A 26,948-nucleotide genomic window follows, 5' to 3' on the forward strand; every position below is an offset into this window, starting at 1 on the left:
ACTAAAGTTACTACTTTTGATTACTATTTATATTTTTACTTTCCTATTCCTATTTACTATGACTATTACAATACGTATCACTTTTTACTTCTAATATATTGATGACATTAAGAGAAAATAACACACTTTTGTTTAACACCAGTTGTTGCACACAGTGGCCCAAAGCAGGAGGTTACTTCAGAAAAGACATTTGAATTAAATGAGATTTTAACATCTTTTCATATGTTCTTCAACTAAAATCAAGGCATTAAGGCTCAGGTATTTACAACATGTCTCAAATCTGACAGGTTTACTTCTGTGTGGTGTGAAGAAAACAGTCACTCCAGTCCATGTCAACACTAGATCCAGAGTCTTAAGGTTTGCAAAACTGCACTGAAAAGTCTCTTTCTTGAGTTATGACCATTATAAAAGAACAGAAAAAATATAAGCAAGGATCCATTTGGGAAATAATTATGTCCTCAACACAAATCCAACAGTCCTTTGGTAAGAAAAGTTGATGCTCTTATTACGTAAAACAAGATGAAAAGGTCAAGGATGATGGTGTATTTCTATTGATGTGGGGGCAAAAAGAAAAAGGAAATAGGACCTCATTCAAATTTGACCATGAAAGTTTTTTTTTTTTTTTCTTGTTAAAAGTTTTAAACATTTAAGTATTTCATCATTTATATGGTCTCTCTCTGAGACTCAGAGTGGTGTCTCAACAGTGGTTTATCTCATATGACCAAGGAAAATTCAAAATATCTTAGAGTTTAAACATCCCTGATGTTCTATGGTCTGCTCACAGCCATCAGCTCGGTCCTTAATCTCAGGTTCAAGAGAGTCTTCAGTTTTTTCATCAGTCTGTGTTCCTGGCAGGTTCTCATCTTCAACAGTCCTCTCCACTAGATCCTGGTTCTGCCTCTATTTTCTCCTCATGCTGGTTTTGAAGAGCCACTGAAACTTGACCATCATCCCACTTGCGAATTGCTATAGCCAAGGAAACCTCCGGTCAAAAAACTCATGGTGAATGGTTTCTAAGATCTGTTAAGTGCCACATAAGATTTTTCAGGGAAGCCTGTAACAAAGTTAGAGCAGCTAAAGAGTATCTTATTCCTGCTGAGTGTGAACTACCATTTGCCTGGTCAGAAAACATTGTTGAGTAAATCTTTACCAAACTCTGAGCCTACAAAGGGTTTCCTGTATGACTTCTCCCATGATTGGTAAATTATTTTTAAGGCTTTTTAACCACACTGAATGCAGTTGAAATGCATTTGTCCAATGTAAAGTAACATATGCCTGAACAGATTATTTTAACTTTTCCCACATTTGGTCAGCTGTAAGGTTTCTCTCCTGTATGATACTCACATCCTTGGTCAAATCATATTAAAGACTAAATCTCTTACAAAGCGTAGACCAGCAGATGGGTTTCCCTGCAGTATAAGGTTTCTAATGTTTGGTTACTTCATCTTCAAGGTTAAATCCCCCACTGACATCTAAATACAAGATTTTCTCTCTAGCGTGAACAAACATGTGTCTGGTCAGATTTTCATTGCGGTTAAATCTTTTACCACACTCAGAGCAGCTAAAGGGTTTCTCTCCTGTGTGACATCTCATATGATATGTAACATGATTTTGTTGATAAAAATTTTTACCACACTCTGAGCAGCTAAAGGGTTTCTCTCCTGAATGAATTCTCCTGTGTATAGTCAGATAACTTTTATGACTAAAGCTTTTACCACACTCAGAGCAGCTAAAGGGTTTCTGTCTAGTGTGAACTGACATTTGTTTGGTCTGGTCAAATCTTTCACCACACTCAGAAAGGCCCAAAGATTTCTCTCCTGAGTGAATTCTCATGTGTCTGGTCAAATTCCCTTGTAGGGTAAATCTTTTACAGCATTTGGGGCAGCAGAAAGGTTTCTCTCCTGTGTGAATTCGCATATGATTTGTAAACTGTTGTTTTTGGTTAAATCTTTTACCACACTCAGAACAGCTGAAGGGTTTCTCTCCTGTGTGAATTCTTATATGTTCTTTTAGATTACTTATTTGGTTAAATCTTTTGTCACACTCAGAACAGCTGAAGGGTCTCTCTCCAGTGTGAATTCTCATATGATCTTTTAGATATCTTTTCTGTTTAAATATTTTACCACACTCAGAGCAGTGAAGTGAATTCTTATCAGTCTTTCTCATCATATTTTCGAGTTGTCCCACTGAGTTGAAACCTGACTGGTCTTCTGTTGTCTCCATCCAGTCAGTGCTGTCATCAGTCTCAGCCTCAGATAAGTCTTCAGACTTGACCTCAGTCTCTGGTTGTAAATCTGTCTCTGAATCAAAGAACTTGGCTGCCTCTGACTCTGGTTTACAGTCATCTCCATCTGTTCCTGTTTCATTCCCTACAGATTTTCTTATATGAAGATGTGAGGACTGGGGATTCTCTTCGTCTTCTTCCGTTTTTACAGGGGTAGGAAAAAAAGTAAACTTGATTATATTGGCACTCTCAGTATCACTGGCACTGTCCTGCCAGTGATACTGCTCTCCCCCCTGACTGCTCCACAGTTCCTCTGGCTCCTCTTTAATGTGTGGTGGCTCAGTAATCTCCAAGTTCAGACTGGAGCCCCTCTCCCGCTGCTCAGGGGGAACATCTTCTTTACACACTGTACGCTGCTGGACCCCCACGGAAAAAACTAAAATACAGAAGCACACATCAAGTGAAACTTATTTTATATTAAAACAAACACTGAATAGTAAAATTGACATTATCAGGGCCCAAGCACAGACCTTTGTGCCAGGACTCTTTTGAAATTGCTCAAAATGATCTTATTCTTCCACTGAAAAAAATTGCTAATTCAGGGCTTAACATGCCCCAAAACTCACTGAAACATTCTACAAAATTGTTGGTGGAAATTTTTGTATGTTGGGGTTTTTCTGCAAGTCCACTACACAGGGGCCCCATGGGTTCCCCAGAAATCAGTCAGATGATTGGCTAAGAGCTACCTACCTGAAATTCAGTACATACATGTACAGTGCTTAACACATTTATTAGACCACCTGTCATATTTGTCCCAGAGACCATCCTGCATCATGAAGTGCTTTAATGTGGACTCTTTCATTTTCAGTCAGCTCTCCACGTTTTACCATTGCTTCTCTGAGAAGTCAGAAATTAATCATGTATAACATTCAACCACTAAAACTCATTTTTCTGTTCAAGAACGCAAGTAGATAAATAGAATTTCACATATTTATCAAGAAAAATTAATGTGCTTTACTATTTTTTTCAGTTTTTTTTTTGTAAGTCAGCAAATTTGAAAATTCATGGATAACAATAATAATTATATTTTAGCATTAAAAATATCATTTGGGTTAAAGAGCTTCTACACATGGGTGTATTAACATTGCATAAACATAAAAAATGATTTTGGTAATTACCAATGCTGTTAATTTAGGGCAGCTGTGGCATAAACTTTACTTTGGTTAGGATTAGGGTGGTCTAATAAATGTGTTAAGCACTGTATCATTACTAGGTGGAACAGGTATCTTGGGACCATCCTCTAAAATGTACAAGAACCACAATGCAAACACTTTTTGGTCAACGAAATCCTTCATGGGATTTTTATCGGATTGACTCCAAATATTTTTTTTTCTTTTGTTAATTCTACACAAGATGGAGATCTTGAGTTTGCTCCACAGGAGTTTTCCTTTTAGCCCAGTTCACTGATTGGGGCCAAAAGTTTGTCTACTTGTCTACAAACCTAAATACATTCATGCATCAATGTCATGGTTTCACAGCACCCCCTACTTCCAAAATATTTCCACCAGCCTCATTTCATTTTCAAAATAAGGTATTTTGATTGTGCCAAACAACCCTAACCTGGTGTAGGTTTTGAATATTTTTATAACAGTTTTATTATTCTGTGTTCTTCTACATTCTCTGGCGAGACAACCAGATCACAGCGTGCCTGTACCCGGCTTTAGCGCTTTCAAGGTGGACAGGGACAGATGCAGAGTGGTAAGTAGAAGGGTTGAGGTATTGCACTGCATGTGAGTAAGAGATAGTGTAATCCTGGCCAGGTTAACTTGAAGGAACTCCTCTTTACCCCAGATATTGAATATTTTTGTTTTTATTATCGTTCACATCCCACCATCAACTGATGCAGAGGCTCCCCATTACTGGGGACTTCATTCATGTTACAAATGGCAAACCTTACCTACTTCTTATCAGCACGTGAACTGTGCCATTTGGGACAACAAAACACTAGGCCTGTACGCTGATGTTAAAGAAGGGCAGATAAAGCAATTTTGATAATTAATGTAAGGATTATCAGTTAACTGCATAACTGCATCTTGGTTTAATTTAAAGAATTTTGAAGGCATCCCATGGTGCCATAGCACCCATCCCTGTTGAGTAAAGTTGCTCTACAGTACAGAAGGCCATTCGCTCTTGAATTAATCTTTTGTGACAACATTACATTAGGGCTGAACGATTTGCAAAAATAATGTAATTGCAATTTTTTCCCCAATGTTGCAATTTCGTATGCATTTATTCTTAGGTTCCTCATCTTATGTATTTTTCAACAAATTCAAGCAATAAATCATTCCATATTACAGCCTACATTCAGCCAGGAACACTCATCAAACATTTGACCATTTTATTGCAAAATGGATCTACTACAGTTTTACTTGGCAGAGAAGGCTCTGCTCAAAAGAAGCTCCCTGGTTAGTCAGTCAGCTGCTTTGACTTTGCAGGGAGCACATGGCTAGAAATCCCCATATAGATACACACATTTATAAAAATGTGTATTGAAAACAGTGAAATTATTTAGAAGCAATTAATCCCAATATGAGGGTGCAACAAGCTTTATGCTATAAAGGAGGTGGCTGGGGAGGAGGAAGTGAAGCTGGCTATCAGCTGATCGCAACTTGGGGTATGTTTTTTTTTAACTAACACTAAGCTTCATCACTTTTAGATAGAATGAACTATTTATTTTTGCTCATATTGCAAACTTTCTGTCATTTTCTTTATTGAAGGGTATTATCATTTTTTATGTCCCTCATTTTGATTAAGGAAAACACATAAAACACGAAAAGGAGGATTTTGGTAAACTGTTATAAAAATTTGACACTTGAATGTTTGCATAATGTGCATAAAATCTCTGCTACTGCAAAATTAAATTTACTAAACTGGTATTTTGACACATTTCAAGTCAAAGAAATACTGCAACGCGTGCGATTTGTAAGTTGCAGCAGGCCATATTGCGATTTAATCTAATGTGCAATTAATTGCCCAGCCCTACATTAAATCAGTGAACCAGTAGAGGCTTTACAGGCATGTTTAGACTGGTGACTCTTTCAGGACTGATACCTGGGCAAGTCCAAAGAGGCTGTGATGCTTCATATCAGCTTCAGGGAGGACCTCAGTTTTACAACAACAGACACAGACTCATGGCGCTAACTGGGTACATCAGTGACATAAATAATTATTATCTTTTATATAAATAAGTGCATATTTTCTGCTAGTTTCACTGATACTAAGTGGTTACAGAAATCAAAGTTATACTGATTTAAGAGCTGACTGTAGCGAACTCTGTGCTGTGTAGATGTGAATGTTAGCTTAAACTCAGCTCTCTTAAACATTTACAGGAAACAAGTTCAGAGCAGAAGAAAGAAACCAACCTGAAAGATCCTGAAACCCGGACATTTTAAAAACATCAAAGAGTCAGTGATGGAAAAAAGTGCAACTTTGACCACTTTTCAAGGATTTCTCTTCTCTGAAAGGACGCTGGATCACCCAAAAAATGCTAACCGAGCTCGACAGGAAATAGCCTGCAAGACCCGGAAGCAAAAACACCACTTCCTATATATTCACGTTGTTTTCAGAATAAAAGCAAATCTTCAAACGTCAAACGTTTCATGCTCTTAATTTAACAACAATAACGTAACTCAGTTTTTCCACGGGCACATTTTTCCCGTATAATTGTAGTCTACTTGTCAAATACACAGTCGGAATACACTCAATAAAAAAAAAGCAAAAAAAAAGCAAGGATCCATTTGGGACAGAAGTATGTGCTCAAAACAAATCCAACAGTCCTTTGGTAAGAAAAGTTGATGCTCTTATTACATAAAATAAGATGAAAAGGTCAAGGATGATGGTGTATTTCTACTGATGTGGGGGCAAAAACTGAGGCCTTGTGAAGAGATAGGACCCTGTTCGAATTTGACCATGAAAGTTTTTTTTTTTTCTTGTTAAGTTTTAAACAGTAAAGTATTTCATCATTTATATGGTTTCTCTATGAGACTCAGAGCGGTGTCTCAACAGTGGTTTATCTCATATGACCAAGGAAAATTCAAAATATCTCAGAGTTTAAACATCACTGATGTTCTATGGTCTGCTCACAACCATCAGCTCAGTCCTTGATCTCAGGTTCAAGAGTGTCTTCAGTCTTTTCATCAGTCTGAGTTCCTGGCAGGTTCTCATCTTCAACAGTCCTCTCCACTAGATCCCGGTTCTGCCTCTATTTTCTCCTCATGTTGGTTTTGAAGAGCCACTGAAACTCAACCATTATGCCACTTGCGAATTGCTATAACCAAGGAAACCTTTGGTCAAAAAAACTTAAGGTGAATGGTTTCTAAGATCTGCTTAGTGTCACATAAGACTTTTCAGGGAAGCCTGTAACAAAGTTAGAGCAGCTAAAGAGCATCTTATTCCTGCTGAGTGTGAACCAAGGTTATTATAGTTAACTAAAAATAACGAAATAACTAAAACTAAAATTCAAAAATAATTTTAGTCGACTGAAACTAAATAATAACTAAGCTTTACCAAAAAAACGAAAACTAACTGAAACTGTAGAGTGCGCTTACAAAACAAACTAAAATAAAATAAAAATGGAGACAAAATCTCCTTCGTTTTAGTCTTTGACACAACCATACTGACTGGCACCGACACCCAAGTCTGGGGAATGTAAAATTGCCTAATCTGATTGGTTAAGACTTCACAAAGTGGTAGTTTTATGTCTGGAGTTGTGTTCAAATATCATCATTAAGAAAATAAAATGATAAGTGAAGAGTAGCCTGTTTTAATGTGTTTTTGAAAATGTATGACGCTCACTCAGCCTCAACATCTATCCTTAAAAAACTAAAACTAACACTAAAACTAATAACAAACTAAACTAAAACAAAGCCTTTTTGTAGGATAGAAAATAAACGAAACTAACAAACCAGCAGGAAAAACTAATAAACACTGAACTGAAATCAAACACAGAAAGATGGAATGAATAAAAATAAAAACTAATGAAAAATCCAAAACTATTATAACCTTGGTGTGAACTACCATTTGCCTGGTCAAAAAACCTTGTCGAGTAAAAAATTACCAAACTCTGAGCCTACAAAGGGTTTCCTGTATGACTTCTCCCATGATTGGTAAATTATTTTTAAGGCTTTTTAACCTCACTAAATGCATTTGTCCAATGTAAAGTAACACATGCATGCACAGATTATTTTGTTAACTATTCCCACATTTGATCAGCTGTAAGGTTTCTCTCCTGTATGGATACTCACATCCTTGGTCAAATCATAATAAAGACTAAATCTCTTACAAAGCATAGACCAGCAGATGGGTTTCCCTGCAGTATAAGGTTTCTAATGTTTTGTTACTTCATCTTCAAGGTTAAATCCCCCACTGAAATCTGAATACAAGATTTTCTCTCTAGTGTGAACAAACATGTGTTTGGTCAGATTTTCATTGCGGTTAAATCTTTTACCACACTCAGAGCAGCTAAAGGGTTTCTCTCCTGTGTGACATCTCATATGATATGTAACATGATTTTGTTGGTGAAAATTTTTACCACACTCTGAGCAGCTAAAGGGTTTCTCTCCTGAATGAATTCTCCTGTGTATAGTCAGATAACTTTTAAGACTAAAACTTTTACCACACTCAGAACAGCTAAAGAGTTTCTGTCTAGTGTGAACTAACATGTGTTTGGTCTGGTCAAATCTTTCACCACACTCAGAGAGGCCCAAAGATTTCTCTCCTGAGTGAATTCTCATGTGTCTGGTCAAATTTCCTTGTAGGGTAAATCTTTTACCACATTCAGGGCAGCAGAAAGGTTTCTCTCCTGTGTGGATTCTCATATGATTTGTAAAATGTTGTTTTTGGTTAAATCTTTTACCACACTCAGAGCAGCTAAAGAGTTTCTGTCTAGTGTGAACTAATATGTGTTTGGTCTGGTCAAATCTTTCACCACACTCAGAGAGGCCAAAAGATTTCTCTCCTGAGTGAATTCTCATGTGTCTGGTCAAATTTCCTTGTTGGGTAAATCTTTTACTACATTCGGGGCAGCTGAAAGGTTTCTCTCCTGCGTGGATTCTCATATGATTTGTAAAATGTTGTTTTTGATTAAATCTTTTACCACACTCAGAACAGCTGAAAGGTTTCTCTCCTGTGTGAATTCTCATATGATTTGTAAAATGCTGTTTTTGGATAAATCTTTTGTCACACTCAGAACAGCTGAAAGGTCTCTCTCCAGTGTGAATTCTCATATGATCTTTTAGATATCTTTTCTGTTTAAATATTTTACCACACTCAGCGCAGTGAAATGAGTTCTTATCAGTCTTTCTCATCATATTTTCGAGTTGTCCCACTGAGTTGAAACCTGACTGGTCTTCTGTTGTCTCCATCCAGTCAGTGCTGTCATCAGTCTCGGCCTCAGATAAGTCTTCAGACTTGACCTCAGTCTCTGGTTGTAAATCTGTCTCTGAATCAAAGAACTTGGCTGCCTCTGACTCTGGTTTACAGTCATCTCCATCTGTTCCTGTTTCATTCCCTACAGATTTTCTTATATGAAGATGTGAGGACTGGGGATTCTCTTCGTCTTCTTCCGTTTTTACAGGGGTAGGAAAAAAAGTAAACTTGATTATATTGGCACTCTCAGTATCACTGGCACTGTCCTGCCAGTGATACTGCTCTCCCCCCTGACTGCTCCACAGTTCCTCTGGCTCCTCTTTAATGTGTGGTGGCTCAGTAATCTCCAAGTTCAGACTTGAGCCCCTCTCCTGCTGCTCAGGGGGAACATCTTCTTTACACACTGTACGCTGCTGGACCCTCACGGAAAAAACTAAAATACAGAAGCACACATCAAGTGAAACTTATTTTATATTAAAACAAACACTGAATAGTAATACTGACATTATCAGGGCCCAAGCACAGACCTTTGTGCCAGGACTCTTTTGAAATTGCTCAAAATGATCTTATTCTTCCACTGAAAAAAATTGCTAATTCAGGGCTTAACATGCCCCAAAACTCACTGAAACATTCTACAAAATTGTTGGTGGAAATTTTTGTATGTTGGGGTTTTTCTGCAAGTCTACTACACAGGGGCCCCATGGGTTCCCCAGAAATCAGTCAGATGATTGGCTAAGAACTACCTACCTGAAATTCAGTACATACATGTACAGTGCTTAACACATTTATTAGACCACCTGTCATATTTGTCCCAGAGACCATCCTGTATCATGAAGTGCTTTAATGCGGACTCTTTCATTTTCAATCAGCTCTCCACGTTTTACCATTTTGAACAGGAACGAGGGATTTCAAACTGAATTCACCCAAATTTGAGCTGGCTCACTGGGCTTCTCTGAGAAGTCAGAAATGAATCAAGCATAACATTCAACCACTAAAACTCATTTTTCTCTTCAGGAATGCAAGTAAATAACTATCATTTCACATATTTATCAAGAAAAATTAATGTGCTTTACTATTTTTTCAGTTTTTTTGTAGATCAGCAAATTTGAAAATTCAAAAATAACAATAATAACTATATTTTAGCATTAAAAATATCATTTGGGTTAAAGAGCTTCTACACATTGGTGTATCAACCATTGCATAAACATAAAAATAATTTTGGTAATTACCAATGCTGTTAATTTAGGGCAGCTGTGGCATAAACCTTTATTTTTAAATTATTTTTAAATTATTTTTAATGTCCCTCATTTTGATGAAGGAAAACACAAAACACGAAAAGGAAATTTATTGTAAAACGTAATAAAAATTTAGACACTTGAATGTTTGCATAATGCGCATAAAATCTCTGCCACTGCAAAATAAGATTTATTAAACAGGTATTTTGACACATTTCAAGTCAAAGAAATACTGCAACGCATGTGATTTGTAAATTACAGCAGGCCATATTGCGATTTAATCTAATGTGCAATTAATTGCCCAGCCTTACATTAAATCAGTGAACCAGTAGAGGCTTTACAGGCATGTTTAGACTGGTGACTCTTTCAGGACTGATACCTGGGCAAGTCCAAAGAGGCTGTGATGCTTCATATCAGCTTCAGGGAGGACCTCAGTTTTACAACAACAGACACAGACTCATGGCGCTAACTGGGTACATCAGTGATACAAATACTTAATATCCTTTATATAAATAAGTGCATATTTTCTGCTAGTTTCACTGATAATAAGTGGTTACAGAAATCAAAGTTATACTGATTTAAGAGCTAGGTGTAGCGAACTCTGTGCTGTGTAGATGTGAATGTTAGCTTAAACTCAGCTCTCTGAAACATTTACAGGAAACAAGTGCAGAGAAGAAGAAAGAAACCAACCTGAAAGATCTTGAAACCCGGACATTTTAAAAACATCAAAGAGTAAGTGATGAAAAAAGTGCAACTTTGACCACTTTTCAAGGATTTCTCTTCTCTGAAAGGACGCTGGATCACCCAAAAGACGCTAACCGAGCTCGACAGGAAATAGCCTGCAAGACCCGGAAGCAAAAACACTACTTCTTATATATTCACGTTGTTTTCAGAATAAAAGCAAATCTTCAAACGTCAAACGTTTTATGTTCTTTATTTAACAACAATAACGTAACTCAACGCTGACTAGTAACAAGATGACACAAAATTCCCAAGCTGATTCATCAAAGTGTGATGAGAAGAGCGAAAACTCCTGTTGGATGTGACGCTCTTGATTTCCAGAGAGGGACAGCATTGTTTCACATCCTCATTCATAAAACGCGAGGATTGGAGAGTGATTTTATTCCTCTCGTGTTTAATGTGTGATTCAAGATTTAGATATCTTTAAATTCAAGTATCAAGACTTGACAAAGTGACACACCCCTTTTTGGTTCAGTATTTTCAAAAATTTCCCAGGAAAAAAAATGGTTTAGATGCTGTTCATTTGTCTTGATTGTTTAAGGTGAACATTGTTAATGAAGTTTGTTTTTTGGTTTATCAAACAATAATGATATCTTCTCGTAAAGCTTTTTTCTTTTTAATCAATATGAAATCAGATCTTTGGACTGAAGCAGAATTTAAAATCCACATATAAGCATAAAAAGATAAATGTTTAGAACTGTTGATTCTGGTAAAATAAATGTTGTGAAGAGCAGACATGGAGGGTCTTTCTCTGGTGGAATAGGGAAAAGGAGAGGCCCAAACCTTTATAAGAGGATTCAAACAGCTGTTTGTGTTTCCCAGAGACATGTTCCTTTACGTCTTTACTGGCTTGAACACTAAGTTATATATGTTTGGGATAAAATGTTGGAAACCAAAAGAATTTAACATTTTGTAAATAATTCCATATGCATACATCAGTTTTTGTTTTTGCAAAATTTAATTTACTTTTTATTCCTTGTGGATTTAATGGTATAATAAAACGTAAGATTTTCTTTTCTAGAAGTTGTCTATTTGAATTAATTTAAAAGTAAACACCCTTACTGGTGTATTGTAATCATGTGTTGGTCAGCAGGTCAGGGAACCAAGAGCAGGAGTTCACTAAATAGGTTGAAGGATAGATAAACTTTATCGTCTATTCAAGAAGTGGCAAAGTTTCCTTTGACAGAGCTCAAATAAATAAAACTTGTAATTAAAAAAAAAAACACTAAATACAGGCATTTAAAGGGGAGTACATAAGAAGCAAAAACTGATTAAAATTATGCCGTGTATAGTGTGGTTGGTGCAGAAATTATGAAGGCTTTTTGGTCGATGCTTTTCTGGGTCAGGGGAGCTTGGATTCAGTTTGTGAATGGTAAACCAAAGCTGAAATGTGTCTGCTGACATTAAAAGTTTGTCATTTCCTCAGCAGGCTGTTGTGCATTTCTGTGGATAGAGTTAACATGCTGACAGAAGGTGAAACAGGTGTCCAACTCATCTATTGGGGATTTAAAAAAAATCAGCCCTACATAACAAAAAAAGTAAACATGTATATCTTTACAAGAAGAAAAAGGAAATAATCTTATAGAACACTGAACATTTTTTATTTATTTAAGGTATCATAATTCTCTACAGACCAGAAATGACATGCTTCAAATAAGACCCAAGTATTTTACTAAGTAAGAAGTAAGTATTAATACTAAAAAATTATTTCTTTTATTCTAATAAATTGCTGACATTAAGTGTAGATAACACGTTTTTGTTTTACATTAGCTGTTAGACACCGTGGCTCAAAGGAGCAAGCCTGCTACAGACATTTGAATAAAATGTGATTTTAACACCTTTTCACACATTCTTTGTCTTTCGGATCAAAGTTACAAGTCAATAAATCAATTTCTTCAATGTATTAATGGAAAATACGTCCATTTCATACAGGAATTTCATATGTGGATGGATATTCTGAAACAACGACAGAGACTTAGGTATTTACAACGTCTCTCAGACCTGGGAGGTTTCCTGCTCTATGGTGTGAGTGAAAAAAGTAGGTTTATGACAACAACAGATTCAGAAAATGTCTCAGTGTTTTGAAAACTGGGCTTGAATGTCTCTTTTGTCTTGAGTTGTGACCATAAAAACAGAAAAGAAAAACATAAACAAGGATCCATTAGGGTTAGGGATGCACAATACTGGATTTTTGCTGACATTTACAAATGAGTTTTAGGAGATACCGATATCGATTAAATTTAGTTTAGACCTAAAATTTTGGTCCCTAAAACACAAAATTTAAATTCTGAGGATGAACAAATTATCAATATACCTCAGTCCTTCAAACAGACTTCAGAGTGTAAGGAATGATGATGAATGAAAAAAAAAAGTCACTGGCTGACATAGGTCTGTTGGTCAGGCCTAAAATTACACTCACTTATTTATTAATATGGTCATCAATTACAGTTAATATAGGTAGATTTTTTTCAGCCAAAATATCAGATTTAAATATTGGCAGAAATTCTCAGATATGTTGATACAGATATTTCATTTTTTGGCAAACATCTACCGATATCATGCATCCCGAATTAGGGTCAGAATAATGTCCTCTTAACAAAACCCAAACATCCTTTGGTAAATAAAGGTTTTCCTTCTTATGTAAAACATGATGAAAAGGATTATCATCATTAATAGAGTTTCTTAATGGTGTCTCAACAGTGTTGCGTCTCGGAGCTTAAACACTACCTATACTCTCTGGTCTCCTTAAAATCATTATCACAACCTTTAGTCCCAGGTTCAGAAGAGTCATTAGTCTTGACCTCAGTCTCTGGTTGTTAATGCCTCTCTGGGTGTGATTTCCTGGCTGGTTCTGATCTTCCACAGTCCTTACCATAACCTCTGGTCTCTGACTCCATGTGCACCTCTGTTTGATTTTGAAGAGCCTCTGGAGCCTGACTATCACTGATATAGCCAAAAAAAAAACTTTGGTCAAAAACACTGCAGCTAAATGGTTTCTAATATCTGTGAATGACTAGATTAGACTTTTTAGAGAAACTTTGAGCACACAAAGAGTGGCTAGAGATTACCTTTCTTCTGTCGAGTGTGAACCAACAAATTTATGGTCATAGAAACTTATTGAGTAAATCTTTAACCACACAGTTTAAGCACGTGTCCCCAGGGAATTTCTCAAAAGACTTATTACATAACCTTTAAAGAAAATCTTTAATTACATCCTGAGCACCCAAATGGGGATTCCTCCTGTATTTAGTCAAAGGCTCAATTTTTGTACCACACTCAAAGCATCTAAAACTGCTTCTGTTTTTTGTGAACTAACATACGTCTGGACAGAAGGTATTTTTGTTAACGTTTCACACATTAAGTCAGTTAAAAGGTCTCTCTGCTGTGTGGATTCTCACAAGGTTGGTCAGACCACACTGAAAGCTAAATCTCTGACCAGAGCAGCAGACGGGTTTCTCTAAAGATTGAGCTCTCTATTGTTTCACTGTATATTTAAGGCCCATTACCAAAATCAGAGTTGAAGAGTTTCTCACTAGTGTGAATAGACATGTGTCTAACCAGATTTGCTTTGCGGTTAAATCTTTTGCTACACGCTGAGCAGCCGTAAGGTTTACCTGCTGTGTGAATGACCATATGATATTTAACATGATTTTCTTGGTTAAATCTTTTACCACACTCTGAGCAGCTAAAGGGTTTCTCTCCTGAATGAATTCTCTTATGTTTTATCAAATTACTTGTATGGTTAAAGCTTTTACCACATTCAGTGCATCTAAACAGGTCCCGTCTAGTGTGAACTAACATGTGTTTGGTGTGGTCAAATCTTTCACTATGTTCAGAAGGGCCAAAAGATTTATCTCTTGAGTGAATTCTCATGTGTCTTGTCATATTTCCTTTCATGTAAAATGTTTTATCACACATGGGGCAGCTGAAGGGTTTCTCTCCTGTGTGAATTCTCATATGGCTGGTAACATGGTGTTTTTGGATAAACCTCTTACCACACTCAGAGCAGCAGAAGGGTTTCTCTCCTGTGTGAATTCTCATATGTTCTTTGAGATTCACTTTGAATGTAAATTTTTTGTCACACTCAGAACAGCCAAAGGGTCTCTCTCCTGTGTGAATTCTCATGTGATCTTTCAGATTACTTGTACGAGAAAATATTTTACCACACTCAGAGCAGTGAAGTGATTTCTTATCTCCTTTTTTTCTCATATGTTTTAGTTTTCTCAGTGAATTCAAGCCTGGCTGGTGGTCTGCTGTCTCTCTCCAATCAGTGCTATCATCAGTCTCAGCCCCAGAAGAGTCTTCAGTCCTGTCCTTGGTCTCTGGTTGGAAATCTCTCTCCGTATCAAAGTACCTCATAGTTCCTGGTCCTCCACAGTCCTCTCCATCAGCTCCTCTTTCCACTTCTACAATTTGTCTTTGATGAAGCTGTGAGGACTGAGGCTTCTCTTCATCTTCTTCAATCTTCCCAGGGACAGGGAAAAAAGTGAATTTGATAATATCTGCCTCATCTGGTTCTTGAAGCTGCTCTCCCTCCTGACTGCTCCACAGTTCCTCTGGTTCCTGTTTAATGTGTGGTGGCTCAGTAATCTCCTGATTCAGACCAGAGCTCCTCTCCTGCTGCTCATTGGAAACCTCTTGTCTACTCACAGACAGCTGGTGGACCTCCACAGGAAAAACTAAACAGAGAAGCATAAATCATGTAAACCTTTTTCTTTATTAAAACAAACATTTGTTTATTCCTAACAGTACTGACCCTATGAAGCTTAAATTTTAAAAGAAAGGCCTCAGTTAAACCAAATAAATGAAATGATAGCTTTATGTGTATAGTACTTTTTTAAACACGGGTTTACAAAGTGCTCTGACATGTGCAGAAGCAAACAGAAGAACAGAGCAACAAAACCCAGAAAAAGGACAAAGAAAACAGAACAAATGATACCTAAACAAGATCAGCAGAACCCAAACAGCCAAAGGATCTAACAAAAACCCTGATCAGGATTGTAATTCAACAACAACATGAGACATCAGGAACTCAGACATCATAAGATGCCATGCAAACTAAGACATTACAGGACAATAGAGTGCAGGAATCCTTAGATTCTAAACTAAGACAGACTACAGGTATCACATCGACATCATAAGTACCATAAAAACAACAGGAAAATGTCCTATGTTCTTTTAATTTTTCATGATAATTATCAGTCCTGTATTATGTCCAAAAACCAACATATTATCATCTTGCTTTTTCATACTGCTACCTGCTTTTAGTACCTCATATACAAAAAAGCAGTATGTGCATTATTTTGAATCTAATGAATGTCCTGGGAGGATCAGCATGGTCTTTGCTGTGGTGCAGCAAACTGCACAGATATCTAAAGGCAAATTATTGCTACATATCCACATGCAATCAATTCATTAAAAAATCAAAATGAACTCAAACATCCAGGATGATTACATTTTGGTCTAGTTTTAGTCATCTTGATGAAAACTAAACTTAATTTGTCAGTTTTGTCATTAAAGATCTATTTTTGGCAAGTCTTTCTCATGGGAAAAAAGTGTGTTGACTAACATTTTTAGTCATAGATTTAGTTGACAAAATTTACACTGATTGGCTTCCTGTAAGTTTTAGAACTGATTTTACAGGTCACTTTAAAGCACTTGTGGGTCTGGGTCCGAGCGACCCAGTAGAAGTACTGATCCCCTCTGAATCAGGCTACAGCCTCAGATCCTTGGGCAGGAGCCTCCTGGTCGTTCCAAAGTCAAGACGTAAAATCAAAGGTAACAGAGCCTTTTCCACCGATCCCTCGACTTTGAACGACTTGCCTAAGGAGATGGGCCATTGAGAATCAGTCACTCCTTTATGGGAGAGGATTAGGGCCGTTTTCGAAGGAGAAAAAATTTTTAGACAAGTTGAGATTAAATTCGAAATTATGAGAAAAAAGTTGAAACTTGTTATTAATAACAGCAGATCATAGACGCTGTGTGTTTATGTGTCAAAGAGAGAATCTCTTTGTTTTTAAATCCAATAATGAGGTATAATTTTACATATTCATTGATGCATAAGGCATCAGGTGACATAAGGTGACAGACCCAACCTAGGTAATGGGAGAGCAAAGGGAGATTCATCATTGATTCAGCAACACACAGTGCCTATGATCTGCTGTTATTAATAACAAGTTTAGACTTTTTTCCTCGTCATTTCGACTTTAATCTCAAAATTGTATTTCAACTTTATTCTAGAAAATTTCGACTTTAATCTAGACTTATCCAAAATTTTCTCCTTTGAAAACAGCCCTAATCCACTTCCGTACTCTTTACAACTTATTTTTTATTTATTTTTTTTTCTTTTTTTACTGTGATGTAGTTTACTTATAGCCTTTAACCCACTCTTACTCCCATTCTAATCTTTTACCTTAATTTCTCTCATTTCATCTTTGAGATTTCACTTTACCTCTCACAATTTTACTGTTTTAATTGTTCTGTATTGCTAAACCCCTTTAACACAGTGTTTTACAACGGTTAACATTATTAACATTATTATTAATAGTTTTACTGATTTATTATTTCACCGTTTCTCAGTCTGACCTCTCCCACTTTTCTAAGTGTTCCACTATCGTTGGGCCGTGGGTCTCATTTTAGGTTTTATTTCATGGAGTTTGTTTCTTGTATCGCCTGGCTTTTCTAGATTATTCTGGGTTCTTTTCTTCTCTCAGATTCATAAAGCCTTCTTTGGTTCATTTGAATTTTCTCTTTGATTCGTGGGGCTAACTGGAGGAGCGTGAATGGCACAATCTCCTCATATTTTTTTTTTTTTTTTTTTTTTAGGAATAAATGCATGTTCACTGATAGTTTTAATCATGATGAGCCTGAATATAAGACACGAAATAAACATTGCACAAGGGTTAGTATAAAACAGTTTTAGAGTTGAGAACAGTGATGTTATCAGGAGTTAGCTATGCTTAACACTGTGCTGTGTGGATGTGAACGTTAAAGGCTCACGTCTCTGAAACGTTTAGAATAAACACGTTTAGAAAGAAGAAAGAAAACAAACCTGAACGATTCTGAAACCCGGACATTTTACAAACATCCAAGAGTCAGAGGAGGAAGAGAAAAGTCAGCTCTGAACACTTTTCAATGAATTCTCTTCTCCTACAGGATGCTGGCTCATCGAAACATGCTAACTGAGCTCTGCAGGGAGGGCCTTCAAAACCCGGAAACAAAAACACCACTTCCTGTAATCATTTAGGCTTCACAATAAAAGCGGGCCATCGGCTATCAAACGTTTTATTTCACTGAATAAAAAAAAATCCACTAAGAAGAAAAAGAAACCAGAGTAGTTGCCCCGCTCTAACAGTCTTCTTCTGGATGTTGGCCCAGCCTGGTGATTCTGACCGAGCAGCCTGAATCACCAGGCTGGTCGGTCACGTTTATTCGTGTCAGTCCTCCTCTCCTAATCTGGGCTGTTGAAAATGACCAGGAAACGATTTAGTAGGTTGGATTCAAGCCCCTAGGCCAGTGTTATTCAACCCTACTCAACCAAAAAGCCAAACTGTTGAAAATACCTTTGCAAGAGCCACAATCTAAGAGGTGAAAAGTGGCAAAAACAGCTCGAGGTAGCAATAAAAATAAGTTAAAGGTAACAAAAATGGGTGAAAATTGGGAGGAAAAGGGTCAGAAAGTAGCAAAAATTGGTGAGAAGTGACAAAAAATGAGTTACAGCTTGCAAAAAAATAGTCAAAAAGTGGCAAAAAAAAAAAAGGAAACAAGTGGTATGTAATGGCAATAGGTAGCTTAAATGGATGAAATGTAGTGAACAGGGCAAAAATGGGATAAATGTTGCAAAAAGAAGTGGCTAAAATGGGCAAAAACTAAAAAAAGGAGGTATTTAATGACAAAAGATAAATTAGGTGGGTGAATATGGGGAGAAAAAACTTGTGATGAAGGTCAAAATGGGATAAGATAAAATTGGTAAATAAAATGGGTTAAAAGTTGCACAAAAAAAGTGTCAAAATGGGAGAAAGTAGGGAAAAAGTGGTACTTAATGGCAACAGGTAGCTTAAATGGGCAAAAATTGGATAAAAATGGCAACAAAAAAATTAAAAAGTGGCAAAAATAAGCAAAAAGTAGGAAAAGGTGGTATTTATTGGCAAAAGGTAGCTTACATAGGCAAAAAAAGGATAAAAGTGGCAAAAAAGGAGGAAAAAAGTGGTATTTAATGACAAAAGCTGGCTTAAATGGATGAAAAGTGGCAAAAAAGGCAAAAAAGTTCCCTTTTTTAGGTATTCTGGGGGAATAATATTTAAAATTAAGACACATGGATGAAAAGTGGCAAAAAAGGCAAAAAAGTTCCCTTTTTTAGGTATTCTGGGGGAATAATATTTAAAATTAAGATAAGATAATCACAAAAGAGCCACATATGGCTCCAGAGCCACAGGTTGAGTATCACTGCCCTATAGGCCCTGTTTCTGTTTGAGGCCAAAGCAACTGATTGGAACTTTTTAAGAAAACATAAGTGCACTATACCATAAGACAATCATGTGTTAAAAAGATAAAAGTGAAAAATCAGAATCTGTACTTTGAATATGGTTTTAAAAAATCTAATGGAAAATGTAGCCAGGGCAAGATCACCCATAAGGGGGGATGAAGGGGAGAGCTCTCTAGGGACCAGCAGCAAGGGGGGCCATGGTCTAACAACCACAAATAGTTTTAACCTAAATACTAGCCATTCCCATCAAAGATACAAAATTAAACATTTTAATGGTTCTTAAGTAAAATGTAAAACTCATTTTCTCCCTTATGAATAATAAGGCTTCCAAGGTTGGAATATGTTTATCACAACTTAAGTTTACAATGGGCCATGATTTTGTTGACCTCCATGTGCCCCTGTTTGGCTTGGGCCCAGAAAACTCTCCCCTTCATCCCCCCTTATTGGTGGCCTTCAATAAAAGCATTTAAAGCCCCAAAATAAACACTAAAAAAAGAATAATATCAATATCTTTATTAGGAGAAAAATGAAATAAGTTTAAAGCACACACACAGCATTCAACATTTATTTAAGGCATTATAACCCTACTGATCAAATATGCTATGTTCCAGGTTAATTATTGATACTACAACCACTGCAGTTACTACTTTGGATCACTATTTACTTCAAACCTTTCACAGACATTAAGTATAGATAGTACATTTTTGTTTAAAATTACAAATTAGCTATTGCACACAGTGGCCCAAAGGAGCCATTTCTTCAATGCACCAATAAAACTATTGCCATTTCACACAGTTCTAAAACTCTGGTGGGTTTGTGTTAAACCAAGGCATAGAAGCTCAGGTATTACTACATCTCTCAGATCTGGGAGATTTCCTACCCAGTGATATGAGTGAAAACAGACATTCAATGTTCAAAAGGCCATCATCAAACATATCCAGAATCTGGCTAAAGGCTTGGAAAACTTGGCTGAAACATCTCTTTCTCTCAACCAGTGGTTCTGAAACCTTTTCTGCAGGGCCTCCCTTCAGCAGATGGAAATATTTCAAGCCCCAGCCCCCCCAGCAAGACATAACTGCAACTTAAAAACTCAACATTTTGTAGAAGTAACAAAATTCATAGCCTCTAACCAAGTTTTTAAAATTCCAGCTCTGTGAAGATGGACGATTCCCTGAAAATTAAACTTTGTGAACACCTCTGAAGATTTAAACTAGGACTTGTTTATTCCTACAGATCTTCTCAAGTCTTGTGTTCAGTTGTGAGACTGCCACTCTCAGTTCATTTTCAATGTCCAGTTTAATCTGGATTTTGTCTTGAATGAAAGCAGATCTCACACAGGTAGGATGTTGCAAAAGGGGAAAGTGTTTCCAGGGCTCTCGTGGCCAGCAGTGGGTACTTCTCCTCCACTCCAATCCAAAATGCCCACTCCCTGTTTGTTTTTCTGTATCAAATTTTCTGACTGGTTCTGATCCTCCACAGTCCTCTTCATCAGATTTTGTTTCGGACACTTTCTTCATTTTGGTTTTATAGAGCTTCTGAAGCCTGACCATCACCACACTTGTGCTGTATTGGTATAGCTAAGGAAACCTTTGGTCAAAGACAGGGTAGCTGATGTGGTTTTGAAGCTCTGTCAAGTGCTAAATATTACTTTCAGAGAATCTTTTAACACTATAACACTCTCCTCTGTCGAAGGTGGAGTAACATATGTCTGGTCAAAGAACCCTGTAGGGAAAATCTTTGGCCACATTCAGAGCAGTTGAAGGGTTTCTCTCCTGTGTGAGTTCTCATATGGTTCTGCAAATGGTGTTTAAGAGTAAATCTTTTACCACACTCTGAGCAGTCAAAGGGTTTCTCTCCAGTATGAGTTCTCATGTGTTTGGTCAAATCACTTATTTGGATAAACTCTTTACCACACTCAGTGCATCCAAAGGATCTCTGTTCAGAGTGAAAAAACGTTTCTTTGGTATTGAGAAATATCCCTGAAATTTCAGGGCAACCAAAAGATCCTGAGTGAACTTTCATATGGACTCTTACGTGTTGTTTTTGGTTAAACCTTTTGCCACACTCAGAGCAGCTGAAGGGTTTCTCTCCTGTGTGAATTCTCATATGTCTTTTTACATCTTCTTTGAATTTGAAGCTTTTGCCACACACAGAACAGCCAAAGGGTTTCTCCCCTGTGTGAGTTCTCATATGATCTATGAGATGGCTTCTGTAGTTAAAACTCTTACCACACTCAGGACAGCAATGTGATTTCTTATCAGTCTTTTTTCTTTCAGTTACATTTTCCCTCGAGTTTAAATAACACTGGTGGTCTGGTGTCTCCCCCCAGTCGGCACTGTCATCAGTCTCAGCCTCAGAAGAGTCTTCAGTTTTGACCCCAGTCTCTGGTTGTAAGTCTTTCTCTGGATCATAGCACCTGGCTGCTCCAGGTCTTCCACAGTCCTCTTCATCAGCTCCTCTTTCCAGCTCACCAGTTTGTCTTTGATAAAGTTGTGAGGACTGAGGTATCTCTTCATTTTCTTCAATCTTGACAGGGACAGGAACAAAAGTGAACTTGATGATATTTTCCCCCTTACTGTCACACCACAGTTCCCCTGGCTCCTCTTTAACGTGGAGAGGCACAGTAATCTCTTGGTTCAGATAAAGGCTTCTCTCCTGCAGCTCAGGGGAAACCTCTTCTTCTCTCACTGAAAGCTGCTGAGATTCCACAGGAAAAACTAAAATAGAGAAGCACACATTTATTAAAACTTATTTATATCAAAACAAATATAGAATAGTGATACTAGACATTAATAGTTTGAAAAGTTCTTTAAATTAGTGGCGTTAACAATGTGGGTGAATGCACTGAACTATTAGGAAAGTAATGCCAGACTTCATAGCTAGACCACAATGTGCACAGATGTCAGGGTGCAAGAAAATAAAATTTAAAAAACCTGAGAAAATTTTTTTTTGAATTTTTTTTGAAAAGAGACCAAAAATGGTTGAAAAGTGGCAAGAATTGGTTAAATAGTCAAAAAAAAACAACAACAACTGCATAAATAGGTTAAAAATGGCAAAAAAAAAAGGCAAAAAAGATTGAGTGACCAGTAGCAAGTCGCAAAAATGGGCAAAAAGTGGCAAAAAGTGGCTAAAAACAATGAAAAAATGGGTTTCAAGTTGATAAAATTGTCAAAAGTGGTTAAAAGTGACAAAATGGGCAAAATGTGCCAAATAAGGAACAAAAAGTGGCAAGAAATAGGAAGAAAGTGTCAAAAAAGCAGCTCAAGTAGGCTAACAGCTGTAAAAGGATGTTGCAGAAATGGGCCAAAAAGTTGCAAAAAGTTGCTAGAAAAGTGACAGAAATGAGTGAGAATGGACAAAAAGGATCAAAGTAGAAAAAAGGTTTTTTTAAAAAGGGGCACAAAATGGCAGAATAGTCGCAAAAACTGAAAAGTGGCAAAGACAGCCAAAAAATGGAAAAAGACAGCTAAAGTAGGCAAAAAGTTGCAAAAACATGTTATGCTAAAATGGGTAAAAGGAGGCAAAATAATAATAATAATAATAATAATAATGCAAAAAATGTTAAAAATAGGCACAGTGGGTTAAAAGTTGCAAAACTAGTCAGAAAGTAGCATAAATGGGGAAAAACTGGCTCTAACTGACAGAAATGGCAAAAAATTGATTAACAAATGTGGCAAGAAACTGTCAGAAAGTGGCAAATACGGGTTAAATACAGCAAAAATGCAGCAAAAATGGACAACGATGTTGCAGAAATGGGCAAAAAAGTGGCGAAAAATAGTTAAAAGGGTCAAAATGGAGAAATAGTAGCAAAATAGTCAAAAAGTGTCAAACTTGGCAAAAAAGTTAAAATATTGGGAAAAGTTGTTAACAGAAGGGCAAAAATTGCGAATAAAGTGGCATAAAGTGTGCAAAAAGCAGCATAATGGGTTAAAAATGGTCCAAAAAAAATATGGCAACAATGGATGGAAAGAAGTCGGAAAAGTAGTTAAACAGTGGCACAAATAAATCTTCCCAATATCAGAACCCAATAACAACTTTACACACTTTTCAGCTCCAAAATAGGGTAACTGTTAGACAGGATGCTTGCACCAACAGCACCAACAAAAAGACTGGGTAAACATGGTATGTCATTGTTGTTTCTCCAGCTCCTGTGTTTCATCTTGGATAATGGACCCTTTTTTAAAATTTATTTATGCTTACAGCCTTTTATCAAAATCCAAACCCCTTTTCTTAAAACAGAACTACCTTTTTATTAGTGATGTTAACAATGTGGATGGGAACTAAACCATTAAGGAATTAATGTCAGATTAAATAGCTAGGACATGATGAGAATAAACATCAGGATGCCAGAAATAAAAAAGAAGAAACTGAGACAACTTTAAGAGGAAAGTAAATCAATACCTGGAAAAAAAATGGTAAAATGGGTTGAAAGTGGCAAAAACTGGCTGGACAAAGTAGTGAAAAGTGGCTAAAGAGTGGCAAAAAATGGGTCAAAGGCGACAACAAATGAGTTAAAATTAAAAAAAAATTGGGCACAAACAGTGGTGACGATAATTTCATCAACAGAACTCAATAATAGTTTGACAAACTCAAAAAGGAGGTAACTGTCAGCCAGGATGCTAGCACCAGTGCTACTGATCCAACATAAATACACTAACAGCATCATTAAATCCCAGCAGGTGAGATAAGGTAAGACACAGAATACAGATCCCACAAGAGTCAATAAAAACAGTTTCTGAATTCAGAAAAACAGCGTAACGCTGTTAACAGGGGCTAAACGTGGCTAACACCGATGTGTGGATGTGAACGTTAGCTAAAGGCTCAGCTCTCTGAAACATTTACAGTGAACACGAAGAAGAAAGAAAACAAACCTGAAAGATCCTGAATCCCGGACATTTTACAAACATCCAAGAGTCAAGATAAAGAGAAAAGTAGCTCTGAAAACTTTTCAACGATGTCTCTACTCCTACAGGACGATGGATCATCCAAATATGCTAACTGAGCTCGGCGAGAATTAGCCGCCATGACCCGGAAACAAAATACTTTTTCCTGTGTAATACTTCTTCTTGTGATACAATGGCGGTTGGCAACTAGCGTTTTTACCACCACCTACTATGCTGGAGTGTGGGCCTTAGTGCCTGTTCTAGGTAAAAATAAATAAGTATAAATAACTACAGGGCGTGAAATAAAGAAATAAGAGAGGGAGAGAAAAGCAAGAAGAGGAGAAGGACGAGAGAAACAACAAAACAACAAATGAAAGACAAATTTAGGGCTGCCGTGGCCACTAACACATCTCCCATTCTGTTGCAAATTGATATAAATTCATTGACGCTGTAGCAAGATGTGAAAAAATTAGCAGGAACAGCTTTGATTGATAGAAAACAGAAGTGATTGAAAAACAGAAAAAATGTAGCATTAGCAGCTAGGAAATGGAAGTGAATGGGAATGAAAAGCAACTATTAATAAATAAAACAAATATAATAAATATAGCAGTTAAGTAGTATTGCTCCTGGATTAGTAATTAATGAGATGGATAAACGGTACTGACATGCATTTATTATGATTTACAAAATGTACTTAATGTGGCAAATGTAAAAATGCAAAAAAAAAAAAAAAAAAAAGGATAAACAATTTAGCACTAGCTCTATCAGTCTGAGAAATCAAAAAGACAACACAGTAACAGCAGGAAAACAGGAAGTGATGCCATACACTATGTTTTTTTTTTTTTGATGATTTTTTTCAAAATTGATATGTGAAGCACATAAACCCATAAATGCATATTTACATCACCCGTGTATATACAATTTTACTCTGTGTACATATACATAAATACGCTCACTGTGTCAGTGGCAACAAGACTGAAGTCCTCATTGGCTGGTCCTCATGTGGCATCTAGCCAATCAGATTGTGTTGTATGCAGGACATTTGTTGAGATTTTGGAGAGGCAAAATTTAGGCCTGAGGGAAAGACACACCTTGCAGTGGAACCAAAGTAACACATTTCATGATTAACTAACGTTAAAATAAAATAAAATAGTGCCAATACCAAAAATCGGCCAAATGCCAAATATCAACATCAATAATCGGCCAGGCTGATAGTCCTGTGGACCTTAAGTATATCAAATGTTGGAACCCAAGTGATTATGACAATTTGTTGATAACCTTACCTATATACTTGAAAAGTATCAAGATCTCTAAAGTAAGAGGACAGACGCTCTTGAATCAGTCCTCTTTGTGAAAACATCAAATCACTGGACCAGCAAAGGCTCTACAAACATGTTTAGACTTGGCAGACTGGGATCCTTTCAGGATTGATACCAACAGTCTGGACAAGTTCAAAGATGTTATAAATCAGCTTCAGTGAGGACTGCTGAACAACACAGGCCTGGGTTAGTTACAACAGTAAAACCCTGATTCACAGCAAAACACAAACAGATGGAGATAAATGGAGGTACAGTACTGATACGTGCAACTTTTCAAGACAAGCTAGCTGTGGCTAACACTGAGCTGTGTATATAAAAAATATAATTAAAAAAATAAATAAAATAAAATGAATAAATAACACTGAGCTGTGTGGGTGTGACCGGAAGCTACAGGTTCAGCTATCTGAAACATTTACAGTAAAAATGTTTAGAGAAGAAGAAAGAGGACAAACCTGAAAGATCCTGAAAGGTGGACATGTTACAAACATCCAAGAGTCAAAGAAGGAGGAGAAAAGTCCACTCTGACCACTTTTCATAGTTTTCACTTCTCCTACAGGACGCTAGCTCTTCAAAATATGCCTCTACAGGGAGGAGCCCTCAAGATCCGGGGACGGGAACACCACTTCCTGTACACGGATTTGGCCTTCACAATAAAAGCGGAACTTCGGCTATCGAACGTTTGATTATACTCGTAAAAGAATAAATCAAAAGTGTGATGAGACGAGAGAAAACTCCCGTTGAATGTGGAGCTCTTTATTTAGAGTGGGACAGCTTAGTCAGGCTGGACTTCACTTGACTCACTGTAAGTTAATATGAATTTGTTATTATGCATTTAATTCTAATGAATGTTAACAACAACAATGCAGCATTGTTCTTGCTATGCACTTATTTCTGTGATGGTTTATTTTTTTCTAAAATAAGACGGGTGGGTTTTGATACGCTTTAGCTTCTGCCTAAACCCTTTTGGTTAGCTTGGAAATGTAGAAATTTCACTTTTATCTTGTAAATTTGTTGCAAGTGAACCTTTAACCAAAGTGTGTTGTAAGAGAAAATAAAGCGAGATTAAAAGCGAATTAGTGCACTAATTGTGGACCTTAATTAATCCATCTTAACTCGATTAATCTAGACAGCCCAGTATTTATGTATTCGCCAGCAGGTCTCAGCTGAGTAGAGATCAGGGAATCACAAGAAAGAGCTGAATGGATAGACAGGTTGATACACTGTATTGTCTGTTCACATATAGGGACACAAAGTCTCCTTTGACAAGGCTCAAACAATAAATAAAACTTAAAACACATTTAAACACCAAGTACAGGCACATAATAGGGGAAATGTTAAAAGCAACAACTGATTAATGATTCATTAGTGTTGAATAGTGTCTATTTAAAATAATTCAGGGTTATTGTTGAGAATTCAGGATTTTTTTTGGAGAGGTTTTCTGGGGTGGTAGAACTTTGATTCAGATTGTGAATGGTAAACCATTGCTGAGAAGTGTCTGCTGACCTTAAAAGTCCTTAATTCTCTGGAGTCAAATTCATCGGTCAGGCATTTAAAAGATCCAACCTGCTCTGCCGGCTGACACCAGATGCTGAGTGGTATAAATAAATCATAGAAGTAAATCAATTAAATATGAAT

General features: G+C 36.8%; 4 protein-coding genes across 5 annotated transcripts; all 4 read right to left on the reverse strand.

Annotated features, from left to right (window-relative positions):
- Positions 1 to 9: 9 nt before the first annotated feature.
- Positions 10 to 5,978, reverse strand: LOC121523848 (oocyte zinc finger protein XlCOF6.1-like). The gene is made up of 2 exons (XM_041808905.1): positions 5,647 to 5,978; positions 10 to 2,660 (listed from the first exon to the last, which is right to left on the reverse strand). Exons 1-2 carry the CDS (start codon positions 5,669 to 5,671, stop codon positions 1,426 to 1,428), a joined length of 1,260 nt encoding a protein of 419 aa, XP_041664839.1. The 5' UTR covers positions 5,672 to 5,978; the 3' UTR covers positions 10 to 1,425.
- A 1,105-nt stretch (positions 5,979 to 7,083) lies between these two features.
- LOC121523806 (gastrula zinc finger protein XlCGF57.1-like) lies at positions 7,084 to 10,709 on the reverse strand. The gene is made up of 2 exons (XM_041808859.1): positions 10,576 to 10,709; positions 7,084 to 9,083 (listed from the first exon to the last, which is right to left on the reverse strand). Exons 1-2 carry the CDS (start codon positions 10,598 to 10,600, stop codon positions 7,609 to 7,611), a joined length of 1,500 nt encoding a protein of 499 aa, XP_041664793.1. The 5' UTR covers positions 10,601 to 10,709; the 3' UTR covers positions 7,084 to 7,608.
- A 1,496-nt stretch (positions 10,710 to 12,205) lies between these two features.
- On the reverse strand, positions 12,206 to 17,811 carry LOC121523852 (zinc finger protein 501-like). 2 transcript variants are annotated; one of them, XM_041808909.1, is made up of 3 exons: positions 17,678 to 17,811; positions 14,790 to 15,305; positions 12,206 to 13,569 (listed from the first exon to the last, which is right to left on the reverse strand). In XM_041808909.1, exons 1-3 carry the CDS (start codon positions 17,700 to 17,702, stop codon positions 13,343 to 13,345), a joined length of 768 nt encoding a protein of 255 aa, XP_041664843.1. In that variant the 5' UTR covers positions 17,703 to 17,811; the 3' UTR covers positions 12,206 to 13,342. The 2 variants fall into 2 exon arrangements, with proteins under 2 accessions (XP_041664843.1, XP_041664842.1); XM_041808908.1 differs by having other exon boundaries at positions 12,206 to 15,305.
- A 1,898-nt stretch (positions 17,812 to 19,709) lies between these two features.
- On the reverse strand, positions 19,710 to 24,115 carry LOC121523869 (gastrula zinc finger protein XlCGF8.2DB-like). Its single transcript, XM_041808926.1, has 2 exons — positions 23,983 to 24,115; positions 19,710 to 21,828 (listed from the first exon to the last, which is right to left on the reverse strand). Exons 1-2 carry the CDS (start codon positions 24,005 to 24,007, stop codon positions 20,780 to 20,782), a joined length of 1,074 nt encoding a protein of 357 aa, XP_041664860.1. The 5' UTR covers positions 24,008 to 24,115; the 3' UTR covers positions 19,710 to 20,779.
- Positions 24,116 to 26,948: the final 2,833 nt, after the last annotated feature.

This window comes from Cheilinus undulatus, linkage group 16 (assembly GCF_018320785.1).
Source record: "Cheilinus undulatus linkage group 16, ASM1832078v1, whole genome shotgun sequence".
Lineage (NCBI taxonomy): Eukaryota > Metazoa > Chordata > Actinopteri > Labriformes > Labridae > Cheilinus > Cheilinus undulatus.